The sequence below is a fragment of the Eubalaena glacialis genome, chromosome X, assembly GCF_028564815.1.
Source record: "Eubalaena glacialis isolate mEubGla1 chromosome X, mEubGla1.1.hap2.+ XY, whole genome shotgun sequence".
Taxonomy (NCBI): Eukaryota; Metazoa; Chordata; class Mammalia; order Artiodactyla; family Balaenidae; genus Eubalaena; species Eubalaena glacialis.
In genome coordinates this window covers 123,293,855-123,315,037 of record NC_083736.1, presented here as the reverse complement: position 1 = coordinate 123,315,037, position 21,183 = coordinate 123,293,855, and the positions used below count along the sequence as shown (strand labels likewise).

The 21,183-nt window shown below is 38.9% G+C and overlaps 1 protein-coding gene across 1 annotated transcript; it reads right to left on the bottom strand.

Annotated features, from left to right (window-relative positions):
* Window positions 1-3,479: 3,479 nt before the first annotated feature.
* Window positions 3,480-20,039, bottom strand: HTATSF1 (HIV-1 Tat specific factor 1). The gene is made up of 10 exons (XM_061177907.1): window positions 19,856-20,039; window positions 19,450-19,690; window positions 17,580-17,760; window positions 16,863-16,910; window positions 16,240-16,394; window positions 14,047-14,210; window positions 12,588-12,687; window positions 7,284-7,373; window positions 6,222-6,359; window positions 3,480-5,685 (listed from the first exon to the last, which is right to left on the bottom strand). The coding sequence occupies exons 2-10, from the start codon at window positions 19,633-19,635 to the stop codon at window positions 4,441-4,443; spliced, it is 2,307 nt and encodes a 768-aa protein (XP_061033890.1). The 5' UTR covers window positions 19,636-19,690; window positions 19,856-20,039; the 3' UTR covers window positions 3,480-4,440.
* Window positions 20,040-21,183: the final 1,144 nt, after the last annotated feature.

The window sequence follows — 21,183 nt, the reverse complement described above, 5'->3', positions numbered from 1 at the left end:
AGTCTGGAGAGGCAGCAGGGCAAGATCACTCAGAGCTTTGTGCTCAGGCCGCAGTAAGGAGTTTGAACTTTATTCTAAGTGTGACTGGAGCATTTAAATAGAGAGCCATCAGGGCACTGTGGGCAGTAAATGTGGTAGAAGTGGACATGGGGAGAAGCGTTCATATGTTGGGTGTATTTGGAGTTAGAGCCAACATGGCTTGGATGTGAGAGGTGGAGAGAGAAACCGAAGACGATTCCTAGATGTGGGGTTTGGACAGTTGGGCTGCTGAGGTGGGAGGACTGGGGGAAGAACAGGGTCTTTCATTCCAATATTGAAATCAACAAGAATGATGACAAGGTGGTGGTAAAGCCAATGAACCTCTTTAAATGAATGAATGGGAGTGTGCAAGTGTATCCATAGAATACATTCATTCATTCAACAAATATTTATTTGAGCCCCTATTAAGTACCAGGCACAGTGCTAGGCTCTAGAAATGGTACTGCTGGATCACTGCCACATTTTTTTTTTTGGCTGTCTTATCTCAACATAGATGACAGCTGCCATTTGAGGAGGGTTCATGCCTAATGCTGCCTTTATTCTCACTGCCCCTTCTGCCCCACTTCATCTAGTATATTAATAGATACACACTGGCCCAATCTATACTTGCTAATGGACTGAATCAAATTAAATAGATGCTATAGTGAGTGTAAATACACCAAACCAATAGTCTAACACTACTTGTATCTTAATATGGTAAGCAATATATTCGTAGTAAAAAGCATTGAAATGATACACAAATTATTATTACCGTAATCTTTAATTTCCTAAGAATCGCCTGAAAACCAAAGCTTATCCTGTTCATTTAAGAGATAGTTTCGGGAATTCCCTGGTGGTCCAGAGGTTGGGACTCCGCACTTTCACTGCCAAGGGCCTGGGTTCAATCCCTGGTCGGGGAGCTAAGATCCCACATGCTGCGCGGCGCGCCACGGCCAAAAAAAAAAAAAAATTTTTTTTTAAAAAGTTAAAGATAGTTTTAAAATAAAGAAAAACAAGAGCTCAAGATATCACATTTTCAAACTTTAGACAGAGTTGAGTCTAGAAATTTTTACATTAAGATGTTGCAGGTTTATCATTATTATTATTAAAGTCTCAATTTCTATGAAAAAGCTGGAAATGGCAAATCGAAAAACGCTTTATTCTTAAGAGCTTTGCTCTTCTAACATTATCATTGCTATTTCAGCAGAAACATTACAAAGGGGTGCAAAAAGTAGAATACTGGCAGCAGAAAAGCCACCTTTGTGCTGCTGCTGTCTGAGCTTTTAAAATTTATTTTATTATTTATTTTTCATTTTTTAATTTAAAAAAAAATTCATAAAAGATTTTATTGTCCGAGCTTTCTTTATCTAGCCTGGGACCACTGGTGCATCTTCATCACACAGCCCGGAAATGCTACAGATAACTAAACTATAAACACAAGTCAATCTAAAGATGCTATTTGAGCGTACTGTATCTAACAACAGTATCCTCTTGGTTCCAAATGAAAATTGAAACAAGTCTGTAGGACAGATCTGAACACCTAAAAATAAACTTTAAACTGTTAAGTATTTTTCTCAAGCAATCGATCCCTGCGATAATTGGTGTCCAAGAATTTAGGCTATTTGCAATAGCAATTAGTGATTTTAGAAAGGGATGATTTTAACATTTTTTCTCGCATTAGGTTGTATTTCACTTAGAGAGATATGAACAAAGCCAGTCAGGTAAATGAAGTGTGGTAAGAAGCAAAAATAATTTGAGCAAACAGATTTTTTTACACTAATTTTATTTATTTATTAGGACATATCACAAGATTATTTATAGTGCTTCATAACTTGTGCTTTTAAAAAATAGAGGGATTTGAAATTAATCTCTGGATTACTGCGTAAGTGGTTTTAAGAAAGAACAACTTGAAGAGCAGCTTGTTTTTATAAGTTGTTCATTTTTCTGAAGCATTTATGAATATAGACTTTAAATGAATAGAAGTGACTGTCTAAAAACAGGCATGCAGTTTGTAAATCTGAGACTCAATAAGGAAAAAATAATGTATAAAATATTGACAAATATTCACAAAGGGCACATTTATAAGCATTCCGCTGTTGTCCAAGCCATGGCATTGTTCAAACTAATTAAGAGCACTTTTTTTTTTTTTTTTTTTTTTCTGGCCTCACCTTACGGCTTGCAGGATCTCAATTCCCGGACCAGGGATTGAACCTGGGCCTCAGCAGTGAAAGCACCAAATACTAACCACTAGACCACCAGGGAACTCCCAAGAGCACTTCTTGGCATTATTTGAGAAAGGTATATTCAGAAAACTAGCTAACTCCCACCTTTTCTCCAAGCCTCAGAATCACCAAATAATTTACATCAGGAGAAGATTCCACTCTAAAAAGGAAGAGGTAGTGGCTTCCAGATTGGCCAGATTTGACAACGCAGGGCTTGAGAAAGAGCCCAGAGAGAGTTACTTGAGAAGGAAGAGATCCTTGGAACAAATTACTCCAATTTTGCTGTCGGGTTTCTTTTGTAGAAAGTAGTAGTGATTTCAAAGATTTCATTAATATTGGCAAGACCAGTAATTTTCTTACCTTCTAACATCAAGTTTCAAGTATGCTCCTATACGAGGTACTTGTAGACTCAGAGGGCAGGGCATTCAAACCTTTCAAAGGCATCTCTGAAGCAACTTGTGGTTCATGCACTCAGGGTTGAATACATTATTTGAAATCTATATATATAGTCTTAAGGAGCATTACTCCTTAGAAACTGTCAGGTAATTGTTGAGCATTGCTGTGCTTACAATCCACCCGTACACTTTAATTTTCTTTTGATAACAAGATGTATTGTTGCTCCACAGTAAATTCCATTTTCAGGACCAATAAAACCTGATTGCTTAGAAAACAGGTGAGTGCTTCATGACTCTTAACGTCTGCTCATCAATATCACCTTGTAAATTATTTACCATTTTACAGCTGTTTGTGACTTTTGCTCCAGGGTGTTTATATGAAAAGAGCATGAGTACTTGATATCAACCAAACTAATGAGCAGGGGAAAAGAAGTCAGAATGAAATCGGCCTCCTTCTGACAGGCTTAGAGCCAATTTATGTTGTAGTTATGTGTTCCAACCACTGTGAACGGAAGATAAAGCATTCTTACCCTTTCGTTTAGAAAACCAATTTTCCAACAAATTACAATAACTTGTAGTAAAACACAATAAATACAGTGTTTAAATGCTTCTGGCTTATCTTCAAAGGGAACAGTATTTTGGTTTGCAGTTTTTCTATGTTTAACTTTCTTCACCTCTTTTACTGATTCATCCCCGGTGAAAAGCCTGAAGATTTTTAATAGATCCCAGACATCAACTAAAACATTCTCAGAAAGCTGTCCTGAAGCATAAGAACTCTTTTCTGTCTATAGAGGGTAATGATTACACTGACAGACGGTATAATGAGAAAGCACCAATGCAGTTTATTTTAATTCTTCTAATTTATGAGAATAACTTCTTAATGCTACATCAGAAGTCAATTCATCAATACTGAATTTGGAAAGCACAATCAAGAAAGACCCAAATTTTTATTGGGACTACACAACTTAGCATATACTAGATACCATGATTCTAGAACAAAATCAAAAGCAAAAATCTGAAATATGCATGACAAAAGTTCTTAAACTCCAGGGGATCCATGAACCACCCCAAACTGTATACAAAAGGTTGTGTGGTGCATGCATTGATTTTTCTGGGTAAAGGTCCTGTAACTTTAATCAGCTTCTAGAGGGGCCCAAACAGTACACAGTAGAATTCTGATTTCCTCTGTATTTTCAACAATGGAAGCTGTGGACCTTGGGAAGTTTACTTCTGCACGTTTAAGACTCAATTTTCATGGCAAGAGGGTAGAAAAGAAAAAAGTAACTTGCGAGGACTGGGCAGGGAAAAACTCCAAAGTGTTCTTTACTTCATAAGTTTTAGTAACATGTTCTGGTTTAGAGAGGGGAAATGGGGACATCAGTGGTAACATCATAAGCTGAAGCAAGGAGACTCCTACAGGGATTTTTCAGGTCCTTAGAAAAACCAAACTTTAGTATGAATAAAGCAACAGCAAGAATGAAAAATGCAATTTAACTTAGGTCTAATTTTGTTTCTGCATATTAACAACTTATTTTTTATTTTTGAATATCACAAACTTCAATCAGAATACTTTAAAAAATATTATTCTGCATGCACTTAACAAATCTGACAAAAGACAAGAATCCAGTTGACTTGTTCACATATATTTAAAATCGGTCAGTACAGATAACCAGACACATTTCACTGCATTGATCTGAGGGCATCCTACCTCTATGCACACGTTCATGTAACACTACTAGTTAATTACCCTGGAGCAGAGGCAAAATGGAGATGGAGGAATCACCCTACAAAGCAAGTTTAAGGGATTAAACGTCATCATCATCGTCTTCATCGTCGTCATCACTACTGAGGACAAAGCTGCTCCCTGTGGACAGGGGCCCTTCCTCCTTAACATTCCCTAAATCACCCACAGTCCCTCTCTCATCAGAATCTTCAAACAACTTGTCACTGGCATCGTCATCAAACAACTTCTCGTTGGAATCGTCATCTTCGAACATCTTTTCATCTATGGCTTCAATTTCCTTTACATCTACTTCTTCCTCATCTTCTTTTCCATCTGAATCTTCAAACACCTTTTCATCTGCATCGTCTTCTTCGTCCTTTTCATCTGCGTCTTCCAGACCCTTTTCTTCTGCATCTTCTTCGTCCTCTTTTTCATCCGACTCATCGTCAAATACTTTTTCATACACATCTTCCTCTTCTTCCTTCTCATCTGACTCTTCGTCAAACTCCTTCTCAGAGCCTTCTTCATCAAACATTTTCCCAGAGCTGTCATCTTCGAATTCTGATTTTTCAGAGTCATTTTCCTCTATCTCTTTTTCAAGAACGTTTTCATTAAATTCCTTCTCAGAGCCCTCTTCCTCAAAACCTTTCTCAAGGCCGTTTTCTTCTAACTCTTTTTCAGAGTCGTCTTCAAACTGCTTTTCCAAGCACTCTTCAGACCCTTGTTCTGAGCTGCCATCTTCAGCCGCCTTCTGGGGGCTGGCCTCCTCCTCAGGCTCCTGCTCAAGGCCATTCTCATCAGGATCTGTTTTGAGTCTCTTCTTTTTGGACTCTCTTTCTGCGCCATTCTCTTTCAACTCTTTTTTAGGACTACCCTCTTCATGCTCTTTCTCGGGGCTGCGTTCTCCGGACTCTCTGTCGGGGAAGTCTTCTTCACGCTCTCTTTTGGGACAGCTGTCCTCAAACTCTCTTTCAAGGCAGCTCTCTTCAGATTGTTTCTGGGGACAGCCTTCTTCAGCCTCTTTTTCAGGGCCACTTTCTTTAGCATCTTTTTCAGAAGCAGCTTCTTCAACTTCTCCCCCATCTTCTGTTTTTTCAAACTTCTTTTCATCTATAGGTTCTTCAAATGCCATTTCAGTTGCGGCTTCTTGAACATTCGTTTGAGATGTGCAAGGGTGCTCTGAAAAATGCCTAACTCTAGAAGGCCCCGCCCTTTCTGGAGCCCAGACGGAATCTGAACGCTGAAGGCCTCTGTTGGCTTCGGGAGTGTTGAGGAAAACTTCCCATCCTCTCAGCCTTTCCTCCCTTTCTCTCGTGGTCTCCTCCACCTGTGTACACATAGAAACTGCCGTTAAAATATGTTGTAGGCCAAAAGAAGTAACAGCGTCTCTGAACATTTCTAATATCGCCAAAAGTACTCTGATTTTATAAGGTATCACTTTTAGGAAATTAAAGCAATTCCCTATCTTCAGTTTCCAACACTTTACATCTTGATTTACTAGAGTTGACCTTAAGATCATTTAAATAAACGCCTAATACCACAGCACTGCAGAAATGTCTCATCAATTAAAAAGTTAATAATTGAACTGTCTGTACTTTACAAGACAGAAAGGAAGAGAAGCGCTTTAATTTGTTCTTCTCTTATTGCTATCCTGAGCAAGCCTCAAGACTTATAAACTGATTTCAGACTTATAAACTGAAAGATTGAAACATTTTTCTTTCCGTACTCTGAATATAAAGGATTATTTAAAAGAAGTACTGTTAAACAGATTAAACAGAACTTAAAACTTATGTGAAAAACTGCTAGATCAGTATTTGTTGGTAATGAAACAATTCATGTGCCCTTGACAGTTGCAGAACTCACCTGATAATCTGTAGTCCCATCCCACACTTGGGCAGTGATTTGACGGCCACCAAACCACCTTCCATTGAGGGTCTGAATACAATAATCAGCTTCCTCCGGATCCCTAAAGGACACAGAGGCCACACCATCAGGGTGTCTCTAGAAAGACAAGGAAGAAAAAGAAGGAATGAATGAGAACATTTAAAGTAAAACATATACATTTGACAAAGTAGGGAAGTAGTGTTCCTTCTGACCATTTGAGCTAAAGATTTTATGTATGAAGTCTTTCTTCCTTTTTACTGCAGCCAGTAACACGCAGCTAGCTGCTTCTTCAGCTTACCATTGTCTAGCAAAAATCAAGCATGATATCCTTGGAAATGTTCCTGCTGATAACACTGTCTAACGAGACGCAGAACAGTATGGCTGTTAAGAACGTGGACTCTGAAGTTGAATAGCCCTGGGATTAAATCCTGGCTCTGCCACTTACCAGCTGAATGGGCAAGGTGCTCAATCTCTAAACTTCCTCATCTGTAAAATGGGTAACTAAACAAAATGGGTAAAATAGCACCTACCTACCTCAGAGGATTTGGAGGATTTAATGAGATAACATGTAAAGTAGCTGTAGTATGCAATCAATAAATGGTGACTCTTTTAATTATTATGTGTTGATTCTGGATGTAAAAAAAAGGTGAAAAGGGGAACATACAAGAGAGTATTTTTCTTGATTGTTCTTCTCCAAATATGGAAGAAGAAATAATTCAGAAAGAGGGGGAGATGTGGCCAAATAGGGAACCATAGGGTCTCATACATGTCTCTTATACTTTTTTTCACCTGATCATAAACTCTAGAGTGATGATAAAGGAAAATAACCAAGGGATATCACGTCTATCAAAGCCTTCGCTTGTAATCCACGTTCATCTAATAATGCTATCTAATACTGCTTACAGATGACTACCACTAGACAGCAGACCTACTACATAAAAACATTTATGTAAAATTTGGAGGCATACTGACATTTGGTAATAACTTATTAAAATGGAAGAAAATTGCTTTAGAAATCATTTGTCCAAGCCATGAACTTACATCAAAGAGAAGGAGCTTCCTAACTTGTCCAAACTTTGAACATTCCACCCGCAGGTCTTCTCTGATCTCGTTCAGCACCAGTGGATCATCCTGCAAAAACACACTTGATTAAAATGGGCTTGCCCCCTTCTTTAACTATAATTCCTGAGAATCAAATTTCTTACTTTGACGAACCAACGAATAAAAAAAGGTTTTGCTTAAGGTTAGTTGTTTGTCTGCAGTCTACAAAATTAAAAAAATCAAAGTCAAATGAAGTTAGACTACCACAGCTGCTGCTACTACTACAGGTCTGCCCTGCTTTAAGATGGGGAATAGGCAAGTATGGTAGGCAGCACTAGGGGTATGCAGTGGCAAAGGAGAGGGAAGGGAAGTGTCAGTGGAAATCACAAATAACAGCAGCTGAAGCAGGTGAAGTCCTGTGGCTCATATTAAGTCAGAGACTGCTAATTCCTATGTTCTGCACCGGGATCACAACGACTGCACCGATGAGGAAATTTCATTTTGTGTTTTGCATAGATTCCTATTTACAGAAATGTTGTAATGGGGAGACACATATCCCTTTCATTGACTAAGTGTTCTAAGATTATTCTTTGTGCTTCCACGATTCTATTTTAACTCACAGGGTAAACCTCCCCCATAAGGGTTCCTGTTCATCTTGCCTCCAAGTCCCAATACATGAAAAAGGCTCATAAAAAAGTTATGTTATCAACTTGAATTTCAACTACATACAAATATAAACGAGGATATCCTACCTACAAATTTCTAATGAAGCAGACTTACACTTTTTAGGAAACATATGAATTTGTCTATCTCACGGGTTTATATGTTCCTCACCAACTAAAGAGAACAGCAAAACATGACAAGTGGCTTCTCCTTCCTAAAGTTTTGTCAAAAGGCAAAAATAAACAACTGGTAGGCAGTTACTGAAATCAAATTTAAAATCAAAACTATCAAATCCTATAAATCTGAAGCTTCTAAGAGTACAGCTGGCAGGACTCTGGATTTCTCCCACTTATAAAATCTAACTGTGGAGAATAGGCCAATTTGTTTTATAGAAAATTCTCAGGCCTGAGAGGAATGGGGAATGGAGCATAAACTCCATGTACTCATGTGGTGGCTTTTACGGGGGTGTATGTGTGGAGGGGTAGCTCCTATCAGATTGTGAGCTTTCCGCAGGCAGGAATCTCCTTTGACTGAATTTCGAATACCTCACAGAACACAGCACAGTCTTTCATGCAATGAACAGTCAATAAAAGCTTTTTCAGAGTTTGCTAAACTGTTCCTAATAACTCCATTTTATTTACCAAGGGAAATCAGGGTTATATTAAAAACAAACAAAAACTGTTTCAAAATATTTAACAAATTTAAGCATGATTCCACTGCAGGGGGAGGGGTGAATTACCATTTTTATTTCTTTATCAAAGTCTCAGTGCCTTTCCTACAAGAATATCAAATTTCAGCCAAAGACTTCCCAGACCTCTGTTTTCATGTTTACCAGCTTGAAAAACAAATATATCTTCACTGTTATATAGTATCATGAGACTTAAAGATAATAACCCTCTCCCCTGGGAAATATCTTTAACCTAGCTAAGCATGAAAATTTTCTAAAGACAACACTTTGCAAGCAACAGACCTGAGACTAAACTCAGACTGAAACGCTGAAACCTTCCGCAGTCAACACTTAAAATGTTTTTCCAGGGTGGTATTTTGTTTTCCCAGAAATAAACCGTATTTCTCATTCTTTTCCAAGCTAAACCTACACTGTCCAAGATAGTAGCCACTAACCACACGTGGCTACCGAGCACTTGAAATGTGGCTAGTCCAAATTGAGGTGTGCTGCAGGTGTGAAATAAACACCAGATTTTGAAAATTTAGTACCAAAGGGGAAAAATACTTCAATGTAACATAGCTTATTAACATTTTTATGTTACATGTTGAAATTATAATACTTTGGATATACTGGGTTAGATAAAATTCATTATTAAAATTAATTTACCCCGTTTCATGTTGTTTTTGTATTGTGGCTGCTAGAAAAATTTAAATTACACATGTGGCTCACATTATACTTCTATTGGACAGCGCTAGTATACACAATGAGAAACCTACCTTTGCATCTGAGTTTTGGTTCTTCACCTCCTGGTATTCAAATTTGCCAGGCATGAATTTTTTAAATAAGGCTTTGAATTAAATACTGAAAACCCCTTAAAGTTACATTTAAAATATTAGCCTTCACTGTTCACCCTGATACCAAAGAGTATTTCTAGGTATTTTGGTTCTAACACTAGTCAACTGTCTGGAATAAACATATACAGGTATACCTCGGAGATATTGCATGCTCGGTTCCAGACCAGCGCAATAAAGCAAATATTACAATAAAGCAAGTCACACGAACTTTTTTGGTTTTCCTGCTATGTTTACACTATACTGTAGTCTATTAAGTGTGCGATAGTATTATATTTAAAAAAGACATGCCTTAATTAAAAAATACTTTATTGCTAAAAAATGCTAACCATTATCTGAGCCTTCAGTGAGTTGTCATAGTAACAAAGATCACTGATCACAAATCACCATAACAAATATAATAATAATGAAAATGTTTAAACTACTAGGACAATTACCAAAAAAGTGACACAGAGAAATGAAGTGAGCAAATGCTATTGGAAAAATGGCACTGACAGACTTGCTCCATGCAGGGTTGCTACAAAAACTTCAATTTGTAAAAATAAAAAAAAAAGAAGCAGTAACTGCAAAGCGCAATTAAGCGAAGCACAATGAAACAAGATGTGCCTGTATTCCACCCCACAAAATCTGATTTCTTTCTGACACCCCGGTTACCTGACAATTCAGTTTTTGTCTTCTACTACAAACCTCAATGCTGATCTGTTCTTTAGATTCATATGGAATCTCTGGACAAATCAAACACTCCCCAGAAACATCCAATGAAAGCAGTTTTCCAGTTGAACACCTCTATCCAGAGTTATATAATGTCTACACCAGCATTGCCCAACAGAACTTTCTGTGTTAATAGAAGTGAATACTCCATTATCCAATATGGTAGCTACTAGCCACACGTGGCTAATACACCTGAGGAATTAAATTCTCATTTTATTTCACTTCAATTAATTTAAATTTAACCACATGTGGCTAGAGTCTAGCATACTGGACAGTCTACTACAGTGATGCCCATGAGACACTGAGCAAAAAAACAAGACTTCTGACAGGCTCTCATCAAACTCATCAGACCACACAAGACCAGTCAGATGGGCAAACAAGGACAGCATCAAGGGTTTCTCTGCCCGTGAACTCTGAAGCCCATCACTGCGCTCCCTGCCCCTGTGGTGCAGCCATCTGAAAACTTTCCTTCATTTGCAAAGATGCTAAAGAGAAAAACGTTTTCTTCCTTGAGTGGATGAAAACACTCTGCCTTGTGAGTAAAAAGGATTTCATTCAATCATTCTCTCACTTTTTCTTCCTATAAATACTGAGGGCCTACTATGTGCCAATCATGATTCTAAGCACTGGGCATATAACAGTAAACCAGGTAGACAAGAGCCCCAGCTTTCATGGAGCTCACATTCTAACAGAGAAGATCGAGTCATTTCAGATAATAATAAATGCTATGAATAAAACAGGGTTAATATAAAGGTTCTATAACTCCAAAGTTTATATTAAACCAATAAAGGTTTTTTTTCTTTAAGCTATCAAGAATTTACAAGCATGAAACTTTTATCTTTAAAAATATCCACTGGAGGAAATTTGTGGGAAGTCAAGGAAGAATAAATATGGCTTTTTGGAGGAAAGAATATTTGTTAAGCTAGGAAAAATTAAGTGTGCCCAGGGCGATAGCTAGACTTAAATTAGGGTCTCAACGAGCAACGGCAGGAGGCGGAAACACATAAAGGCAATTGCACAATACATTTCAACTTGCACAGGGCCCAGATACTTCATGAATTAAGTTTGCATTTATATTCATGTCCAAGTGTTAGGAGTATGGAATGTTGTGAATCAAGGATCTCAAGTCACAGAAAGTAATAGGTCACCTAATTAAAAAACCAATTATCTACCAGGGAAATAAAATGTAGGTGAATCACAGGAAATTCTGGAGTTGTACCCAGTAGACTAGATACCATGATCCATCTATGCATGCCTTTCAAAGTCCCACCTGGCAGGGATAGCATTTCAAAAAGCATCTAGTGTGCATGTGTATATGTGTATTTTTTAAACATGCTTCATTATCACTGCAAGTCTAAAGCAGCTCTGCCGTATTTCAAGATGCTTCAGGATTCTAGTCAGAAGAGACACCAAACAGTATAAATAGACCACAGGTATCTTCCCAATGACCTCAAAAGACACAGACTCCACAGGTGCACGGTAAACCCTACCACATCACTATCTGCAGAGATGGAGTTCAACAGACAATTCTGGTGCCCTCTCTAAGGGGGATAAAATGACATTGTCACTCTAAATCTGCTTAACCGCACAAAAGGAACAAGAGTGGGCCTTGGGTGTAACTAGATCATTTGTAAACCATCTGAAATTTTACATTATGAACATTTTTTTCTTATGTGTAATTTGTTATCATTAATTTCAGAAGTCAGGCAGAGAATAAAGAATTCTTCCATGAATGATCCCATCGGTCTAGGCCAAAACACAGAGATAAGGACAAGAGGCAGAACATAACACAAGGTACCCTGATGGCAATTAATATTCCTTAAACCTCTCTAGTAGCTCTTCCTCCTTTATTCACTTTTATTTGCTGTTCCTAGAATCTTACATGGACACCAATTATTACAAGGTCCTCTTAATAGCCACTAAAGAGTTTTGTAAAGATTAGGTCCTAAAAAAACAACCTTCGCTACTCAAATGTCAGGGGCTGTATTTCATTAACCTAAGGTTTTTTAAGGATCAAACTTTTAGCACTAAAGTGAAGTTTTCATTTCCAAGTGTGAAACTGGTCCTCCCCACCAAAATCAGCCTGCATTGTTGAACTGCACTCAAAATCCACAAGCGACTCCCATAAATCTTTTAAAGATTATATTTTTAATCATTTCCCATACCAAGTAGCTGCTGTTTGGGGCCACGGTACAGGTATTAGACAGGTTTACCTGCGATACGATTAGAGGAATGCTGGGTTAAACCTGGGAAAATCTGAAACCTTCAGTTGATTCTTGGTATCGCTTTCCGACCCTGAAGACTAGATGAACGTGCAGGATGTGACATGAGAAAGATGGGGTGAGGCAAGCTTTGGGCTCCCTTGAAAGAAAGCATATCTATGTTTCTATCAGTAAGAATACTGCTTCCTACCTCAAAATCCATAGGATGAAACATATTTCTGATGATGACAACTCGCTCGTGGCGCATTCGGGCCGGGCCAGCTCTTCTCTCAGGTCTCCAATCCAACTGCCTAATGCGACAAAGCAGGAACAAGAAGCTGTGAATTTTGTTTCAGACTTGTCAGAGCGAAAAAAAAAAAAAAAGAGCAGTTAAATATAATCCTTTATTGAGCACTTAAATAGTGATAATTATTTGATTCCAAAACAACAATGTGTATTTCAGTCACAGCTCCATTACAACTTTCTGAATAAAAATAATGGGCAGGTGAAAGATAGACGCAGTATCTGAAATCCCCAGAATATATATATATTTTTCAGAACTGCTGGCTGGTTACAAACATTCCAATGAGACTCCTGAAAAATTGCTAATTATTTAGTATCTATGACTATCTAGGAAGAGACACTGAGGCCAAGAAAATATTCAAATTGTATTGGTTTTTAGGTATTTTACGATTATAAAGAACAAACTGCATTGAAATATGTAAAACTACTCACTCTTTGTTACTACCTTAAATTTTACCGATTTGTTTATAAAATTTTTAGGTATCTATTTTAACGATTCCTGTAAAAACTATAGACATCACAACTAAATGCTTCTTTGATCATTTTATCATTAGTTTAAGCATAGTGTTAGAAGTGTTATTAGAATTCACTCTGATAAAAGTACTTATTTTGGCTCATTTCTTAAAACCAGCATATTTCAAAAAACATATTAAATAAAGGGAATAATAGAAACTTGATGACTCGTATATACTATACACAACCACACAGTACATGATAAAATGATAAAACCTATCATTTCTAATTTCTAACTCCTACTAACAAACCTGTATGTAAAAATTTAGCTCCTGGTGGAGCTGATTCCATCCACATGAAAAATGAACTAATGGCTCTGGTATATAAACCTAAACCATCTTACTTAATCTGATGTTCAACATTTTCTGTAGAGATGGCTTTCTTATTTCATTTAAGCCCATGTTATATTAAAAATGAATACCCCAGAAAACGAAAAACACCACCACTGCCAAATCATCCTATTACACAGATTACTGAGGGTTTCCGATGATCTAATGAAATTTTTTAATTTTTATTTTATATTGGAGGATAGTTGATTTACAGTGTTGTGTTAGTTTCAGGTGTATAGCAAATAAAATTCTTTAAAAATAATCTGTAGGCATACTTGATGGAACAAAACTAGGTGGTTATAGGGAGGGTGGGAGAGAGACGCAAGAGGGAGGGGATATGGGGATATATGTATACGTATAGCTGATTCACTTTGTTATACTGCAGAAACTAACACACCATTGTAAAGCAATTATACTCCAATAAAGACGTTAAAAAAAAAAACAGGTGGTTATTACCAAAAGTATACTCTAGGATATTTATACGAAATCTTTCAAAATGGAAAAAAAAAGAAAAAAACCACAAACTTTTGTTGCATAGACAGCTTTTTCTTGTAGTCTTTGCACTTCTTCCTCTTCTTTGAGGCGTCGTACTCCCCCTTCAGTTGAAACTTTGCCACCTCCACATGTAATTTGTAGCCTCTAATTTCATCGTCATCCAAAAGTTTTAATGCAAGATCCACAGATTCTCTCTTTGCAAAGGGAAAGCAAGTTACAGTCAGTAAGTTACACACTGAAATGAAACTTCAGCAGGAGTGTTTTAGATGAATGATGACTATACATAAAATAAAGATTTAAATGTAACTACCTACATGGGAATAAAGAACTACAGAACACGTATTGGAAAATGTGTACTTAAGACATAGCTGTCCCCAACCAGTTATGTGAACCTAGGCAAGTTATTCAAGCTCCCTGAGCCCCAATTTCTTCATCTGTAAAATGGGAATGGAAATGCCTTCTTTGCAGGGTTCTTGACAAATTTAAATGAAATAAGGCACATAAAGGATAGTGACTGGCATACAGTAGGTAGTCAATAAGTTATACCATTACTGGAATAGTAGTTTTGCCTCCTGGAATCTCAATTTCTCCTCTATACAATGAGGTAAATGGACTTGCGTGATTTCTAAGGTGCATTCCAGTTTTAAAATTCTAAAAGTTTCCTACTTAAAAGACTAGATGACTCAAGAAACTGGGAATAGCATAGTCAGCCTTTAATCTTTTGTGTTCACCAATTAAAATGTAGGTCCGTGATATACTGGGAACAAGATGATTATCTGATAGCTTGAACATTACACACACTTGAGGATTCTGGGTCCTATACAAAGGGGGCAATTGTCAGCTCTACACAGATTCAAAGATCTGAGGACCTGAGGAGAACTCAAAAGGACAACTGAACTCAGCCATGCAATCAAATATGGATCCTGGAACAATTAACTATATTCTTCTGGAACTCAATTTACTGGTTTGGCAATCTTGCACTTTTATGGGTCATAAATTTGACATATCAAATTTGTCAAAACCCCATTTTTCTCTTCAAAATTTTAAAACCCAATCAAACCCCCTAAGAATCTGTTCACAGATTTTTAGTAATCCTTGAAGAACTTATAAAGCATTCAATCTCCTTACATTTGAAAATTACATAAATATCTTCCTATAATGGTCGTACTCATGTGTGATCCCATCATGTTCAAGAACCAGATCAAAAACCTATCTCCCCCAAAGCTTGTCAGCTTAATCTTACCCGCCCTCTGATTTCACTGAAATGTTGTATACTTGCAACACACTTGTGATGTTGGTACTGTTGTTTCATCACTTTGATTTTGCTTTGTAATTATTTTCAGGTTCCATGACACATGTACACGCCATCATTGTGCCCATTTCTTTTGTACCATGCAGTAATGCGTAACACATGCTCCTAAGGGGACAGGTGTTCCAAAAATGATGGCTGCCTTTGGCACTGAGCTTCCCCCCATGCCATTTATGGTATCATGAATACATAAAGTTCTGCAAATGTCTGTTAATACCACTTTCTCTTCTCTTTCATTCAAAATATATTTCAAAGCAGTAAGCATAAGTTATCACCTTTATGGTCTAATTCAGGGGTCAGAAAACTTTTGTAAAGGGCTAGTGAGTAATTATTTTAGGCTGTGTGGGCCCTGTGGTCTGTGTTGCAACCACTCAACTCTGCTGTTGAAATGTGAAAGGAGGTACAGACAAATGCGTAAATGAATCAATGTGGCCCGGTTACAATAAAACTTCATTTACAAAGACAGGCAGTGGGCTGAAGTTTGCCAAACCCTGGTCTAATTCATTCCAATGGGCAAATAAAATGTTACTGGCTTTCTTTTCTCTGCGGATTTTTAGAATGTGTTCTGCATTGATTATATGCATACACTCCTAAAGAGATCTTTGCAGCAAGAATTTTTTTAAGACAAGAGAAGTACCTCGGTCATATGACTTACATAATACCTTGACCTGGTAACATATTTTCTTACAAGAGCACATGAATAACCTTACCAATGTGATACACACAGGCACAATCTGAAACAACAGTTTTCCTCACATCCTGTTTTGAATAGCTCTCACTCTTGGTTATCATCTATACAAAATTATAGCCCTGGTTCCTGAGTTAAAAATGGAGATAGGAAAATGAAAAGGAAAAAAAAAAAAAAAAAAAAAAGAAACGGAGATAGGAGAAACTTACTTGACCACATAACTAACCTTCAAATAACAGCAAAGTCCATCTCCTTTAAGATTTCCTTGATTATCTTTGTAAAGCTTGACCTTAAATTCTTCTGTGTGAGGATCTCTCATAATAATGCCAAACTTGGACATGAGCTGTATAAATTCATCCACTGTAATATCTGGAGGCAAACCTGTGACGTTGGGGGAAAAAAATTATAAAGGCATCTAAAACAAAGGTGAGGATTACTTAGGGATTCTACCAATTCGAAATCCATAACTTGGATGAGCGCAATTTTGATTTTCTAAAAGTATGTAAAAATCTCACATCTATAGACGTGAAGAAATGTCATGTTTTAATGTATTCAAATATACATTAAAATCATGCTTTGCTTAGGCCTTGTATCAATGAATCTGAAGGGGCAAACAGCTGTGAGTTACCTAAAGCAGACAGACAGGATGGCACGCAAAGTTACATACACTTAATTTTTCTCAGTTTCATAAAAAAACGACATATCCCTCACTCACGTAAATGGCTGAACAAATAATGACACAACGATACAAAATAGAATTCAGAGAAACTGAAAACTAAAAATCACTTTGTGAAAAATCTCAAAATCAAATATTTTCTACTCTAAATGTGGTTAAAAAGGTATACATACCAGACACATATACATTTGTGTTTCTGTCCTCTTCAACATGAAACCATCCTAAAAATCAAAATCGAATAAATAAATAAAACACATGCCAGAAAAGGTAAGAGTCCCATTATGAAATCCTGACAGTGTGGCAGTTTCTCAAAACTTCCAGAAACTTTTTCTCACCCTTAGAACAAGACAGATTAAATCAAATCACTGTCCAGCTTTCAAAGTATTTGGATCTTTGGACAAGTAATTCGTTTCAGAGCCCAGTCTGAAAAAAGATGGCTAGTTTATCTTGGTTCTTTATGACTCTGATACTACCTTAAAAAAAACCTCACCCTTGCACTGACTTTAGGCCTTGGCGTAAGTTGCTTCTGACTCCAATCTACTGTGTTAGACCTGGCCAAGCTGAAGCAAAATTGACTTCTTGAGTTTAATTTAATTAAACTCAAAAAGGACAAAAAAAAATCACCTTACAAACAGAACTTTCGATAATCTCCTAATGACAGCTCTATTTTGCAAAGGAAGAAACTGAGAACTGAACTGAATTGAAAGAGCCCACCGGATGCCCACAGGTTAGTGAGAGAGCCAACATATGAACCCAAATAATAATATTTAAAAAACCCATCTTATGATTCTGTCAAAGCTATTTTATAATTCTCCAAAAAGTAACTATATATACACACACACTCATATTTTTAATTTTTACACTCATGTTTGCAAGCTAAATCCACTTGCCTGATTCACCCTTTCTCTTTTCTCCCCTCTTTTTGGTATCACTGGGTTCGGGGGATTTTCTTTGCGGAGGTTCTTCTGCAGTCCTAGCACTGACATCTTGGACATTCGCAGTAGAACTAGACGCACCATCGTTAGGAAAGCCATAATTGGCCTGATATGTAGCAATAAAATCTTCAGTGATCTAAACAAGAAATTTAGCACACACACATAAATTCAAAAATGATTTCCTCACGCAAAAAGTTTACAGTGTTAAATAACAGCATATTCAGTTATACAACTTAACATACAAGTGTTTCTGTGTAAATGCAAGAACAGTCACCTTATATAGAAAACTGCACACAAAATAATAAAAAATTAAGACATGGGTACTTGGATTATCAGCACAAAAGTCTGAGATACTATTAAAGGCATTTTAAGTTGGCACCTTTTCTAGTCGTTTTATTTGTAAATTACTATCTCTGCAGTCTACTTGACTAAGGCTACAAATAAATATAACAAAGGAAGTATCAGATAACAATAAACAGAATAAAAACCAACAGTCAACTAATAATCTAACAACAGGATCAAATTTTCTTTTACTATATGGATGAACAAAAGTATATGTACTCTAAATATTTAAATACCTGTAGGCAGAGAACACAAAGAGTAGAACTCTGATTTGGTGTGTAAAGAATGGGGCTAACAATTATAAAATTAAATGCTATTTTAACACCGTAACTAATTAAATCACATTATCATTTAATGTCAGAACAAATCAAGAACAAATCCAACTCACAACTATCCTCCTGGCTCTTAGGGAAAAAACACAATTGCACAACAAAAGAAATATAGTTATATCGTCACACCAATCAATGTTAGGCACACACAGGAATGAGGAAAATTTAAAACTTGAAGTTTGAAGAGGTATGGGCTTCCATAACATAAAAAGATAGAGCCACAAATTAATCCATTATCAGACGATTGTTAAAGTACTCCGAAGGCTGAAGAAACCAAATATGGACTCTAGCTGGCACCACCAGCAGCCAAGTGAAATAGTAAGTTTAACAATTCGGAGGGATTGGAACATACACACAAAGTGGGAAAGAAAAAAGGTGAAATAAATAATTAAAAAATCGCACTCAAATTACACAATGGAGACACAGTTTGTATTACTGGCTTGCAAGTCTATTCGTGTGTGATAAGTATCCTTTTTTTCCACCCATACCGTGAGACTTTGATTAACAGGGTACTTTGACCAAAAAGTTTAGAGAGCCAAGCTTAACATCAGTCTTTTTACCTTCAAGCTAAAATAGAATACTTAACAATTTCCAAGTACTCTAAATAAATATGCTCAGATCTTTTCCATCCATATTCTGTGCACCTCTTGTCATATTCCCGTGGTAATATGGTTCAAACATACGTGTCTAGGGACAAAATTTAGTAGGAAAGTAAAAAGAGGTGCAAAGTTCAATCAGTAAAGAATTATCAATTTATCAATTTTTCAAATCAAGAAGCTGAATTTTGCACATAGCACATCAGCTAAACATCTGAATTCCTAGGATAAGTAAGATTGAGACTACGTGAGATTAACATCGACTGAATTTGCTCTTGGTGTTTTTCCTCTTTGCAATAAAAAGCAGTCACCAACTGTAACCTTCATAGATAAAATTTATAAGGCATGGAAAAGGCTTAATAATTAAATTACATTGAAGCCATCTCCCTAAAGATTTCCGTTCCTTTACACGTCGGTTCTGCTACAGACACAACAAAAAGAAACGTCACTATCCAGAGGGGCTCTAACCCAGGACCTGAGCAAAGAAAACGTGAAAGGAGCGCCCCGCGAGGCTGGCCAGGCGGGCCCGCTGCGCATCGGCGCCCGTGCGACTTTTACCTTGGGGAACCAAGCCTTCTTGTCCAGGTCCCACTCGTATGGGGTGTCAGTCGACTGCTGCCGGAAAGAATCGTTTTCTCCACCGGGATCTTTCTCGGTGTCGCCGTCCTCAGTGCCTCCGTACAATTCTTGCATTCGCAACTGCTCATCAAACTCGTCGTTCTCATCCAAGTTGTTGCCGCTCATGTTGCCGACTTAGCCCAGGGGCAGGGTCCGGGAGAGCGAAGAGGCCGAACTGACGCTGGAGGGGAACAGAGAAAGGGAGGCTGGCCGTGCTCAGCCCGCGCCCCCCCGCCCGCCTCCCCGCGGCGCCCCAGCAGCCCCCGGGAAGTCAGGGCCGCTCGCCAGCCGCACCGCCCCCCGCCCGCCGCGCGCACGCGCCGCTGCTCCCGGCCCCGCCGCCCACCTGGCTCGCCCCGCTGGGTCTTGACACCGCCGCTCGATCCACAACGCGGCGGGAGCGAGCACGAAGTGTTCTGTGCTCCCCGCCGGCCGGGTCTAAGACGACTGCGGCTCCCGCCGCAACGTCTGGAAGCCGCTTGACAACACAGGCCCGCTCACGCTGACGCAGTCGCCATTGTTGACGCGTCGCGACGTCGCGGGTCGCGCAGACACGCCCCCAGTGGCGTCAACAGGCGCCGACGCGGGCAGGCGGCGTGGGGCTCGGGGGGCGGGGCTCGGGGTCTGCGCTGCTGCCGGGCGGTGATGCCCAGCTGGGACTTCCTGGCGCGGCGCCTCGAGGCCGTTTGAGTCCGCGGGGTCCGCGGCGGGCCGGGAGGGGCCGGGGCGAGGCGGTAGCCCGAAGGCGTGGGAAGGTTCCCCCTCGGCCGGCGCCGGAGCAGGCGTCGAGGCGGCCGCCATCTTGAGGGAGTGGACCGGGCGGGCGGGACAGGTCTCGGTGCGAGAGAAAGGCGCGCCTCCTTCGTCCGGAGGCTCCTCCTCCGCGTGGGAAACGAGTCTTTTCGCTTGTTGCGTTACGATTTCACTAGGAGAGGCGCCGGCTCTGGTTAACCCGAGTTCCTAGTACAGGGTCTGGTGTCTAGTGCGTGTGTGGTGAGTGAATGAGTGAATGAACGAACGATGGGTGGAAGGACCAACCTTCTTTCCAAGCCTCTGCTCCCTCCTTTATCTCTCCGGTACCTTCCTCAGGCTGGAGATGTCTCTGGAAAGGAAGGGCAGCAGTTGCCTGCCCCTTGTACTCCATGATTCAGACGTACTCAAGCTCCAAACCTAAAACTTTTAACATCCAGTGTGCACACCACCTTTACTGCCCCACTAACGTCGTTTTTTGATCTCTTAGAAAAAAACATGCATGCAATAGAACTTGCGTGCATTTTTATAATATAGATAACATGAGTTTTATTAGGCTCATTTAAGCATTGCTAAATATTTCTTCCAGGATTCAAAAATAGTGTACAGCTGTTTTCAGCAATGTGTTTATTGGGCTCCCATTTCATTCCTGAGTGAGTTCACAGCATAGGTGATAATATGTTACGCAGCCCTGCTGCACGTGACACTGAGCGCCTGCTCTATCCACAGGCCCCTCTTAGCAGGTGGCCAAAAAGGTTACTTCCCATGTGACCCAGTCACGGGCTACCCAGAGGCCTGTGAGGTGACCTGGTAGGGTAGCCCCGCATTCTAGACTGAATTTGACTCACTGAGCCAGTAAGCCTCTCCCAGAAAGAGGGTTGAGTATGGAACAGACAGGGACATGGTCAGAGTAGCCCAGAAGCA

Excerpts from the sequence above, each read along its gene's own strand:
- HTATSF1 (XM_061177907.1), bottom strand. The coding sequence starts at position 19,635 with ATGAGCGGCAACAACTTGGATGAGAACGACGAGTTTGATGAGCAGTTG. Across the intron at positions 17,761-19,449 it reads AGAAGGCTTGGTTCCCCAAG|ATCACTGAAGATTTTATTGC; the intron begins GTAAAAGTCGCA and ends TTTCTTGTTTAG. Across the intron at positions 16,911-17,579 it reads AAAGAGAAAGGGTGAATCAG|GATGGTTTCATGTTGAAGAG; the intron begins GCAAGTGGATTT and ends TTTGATTTTTAG.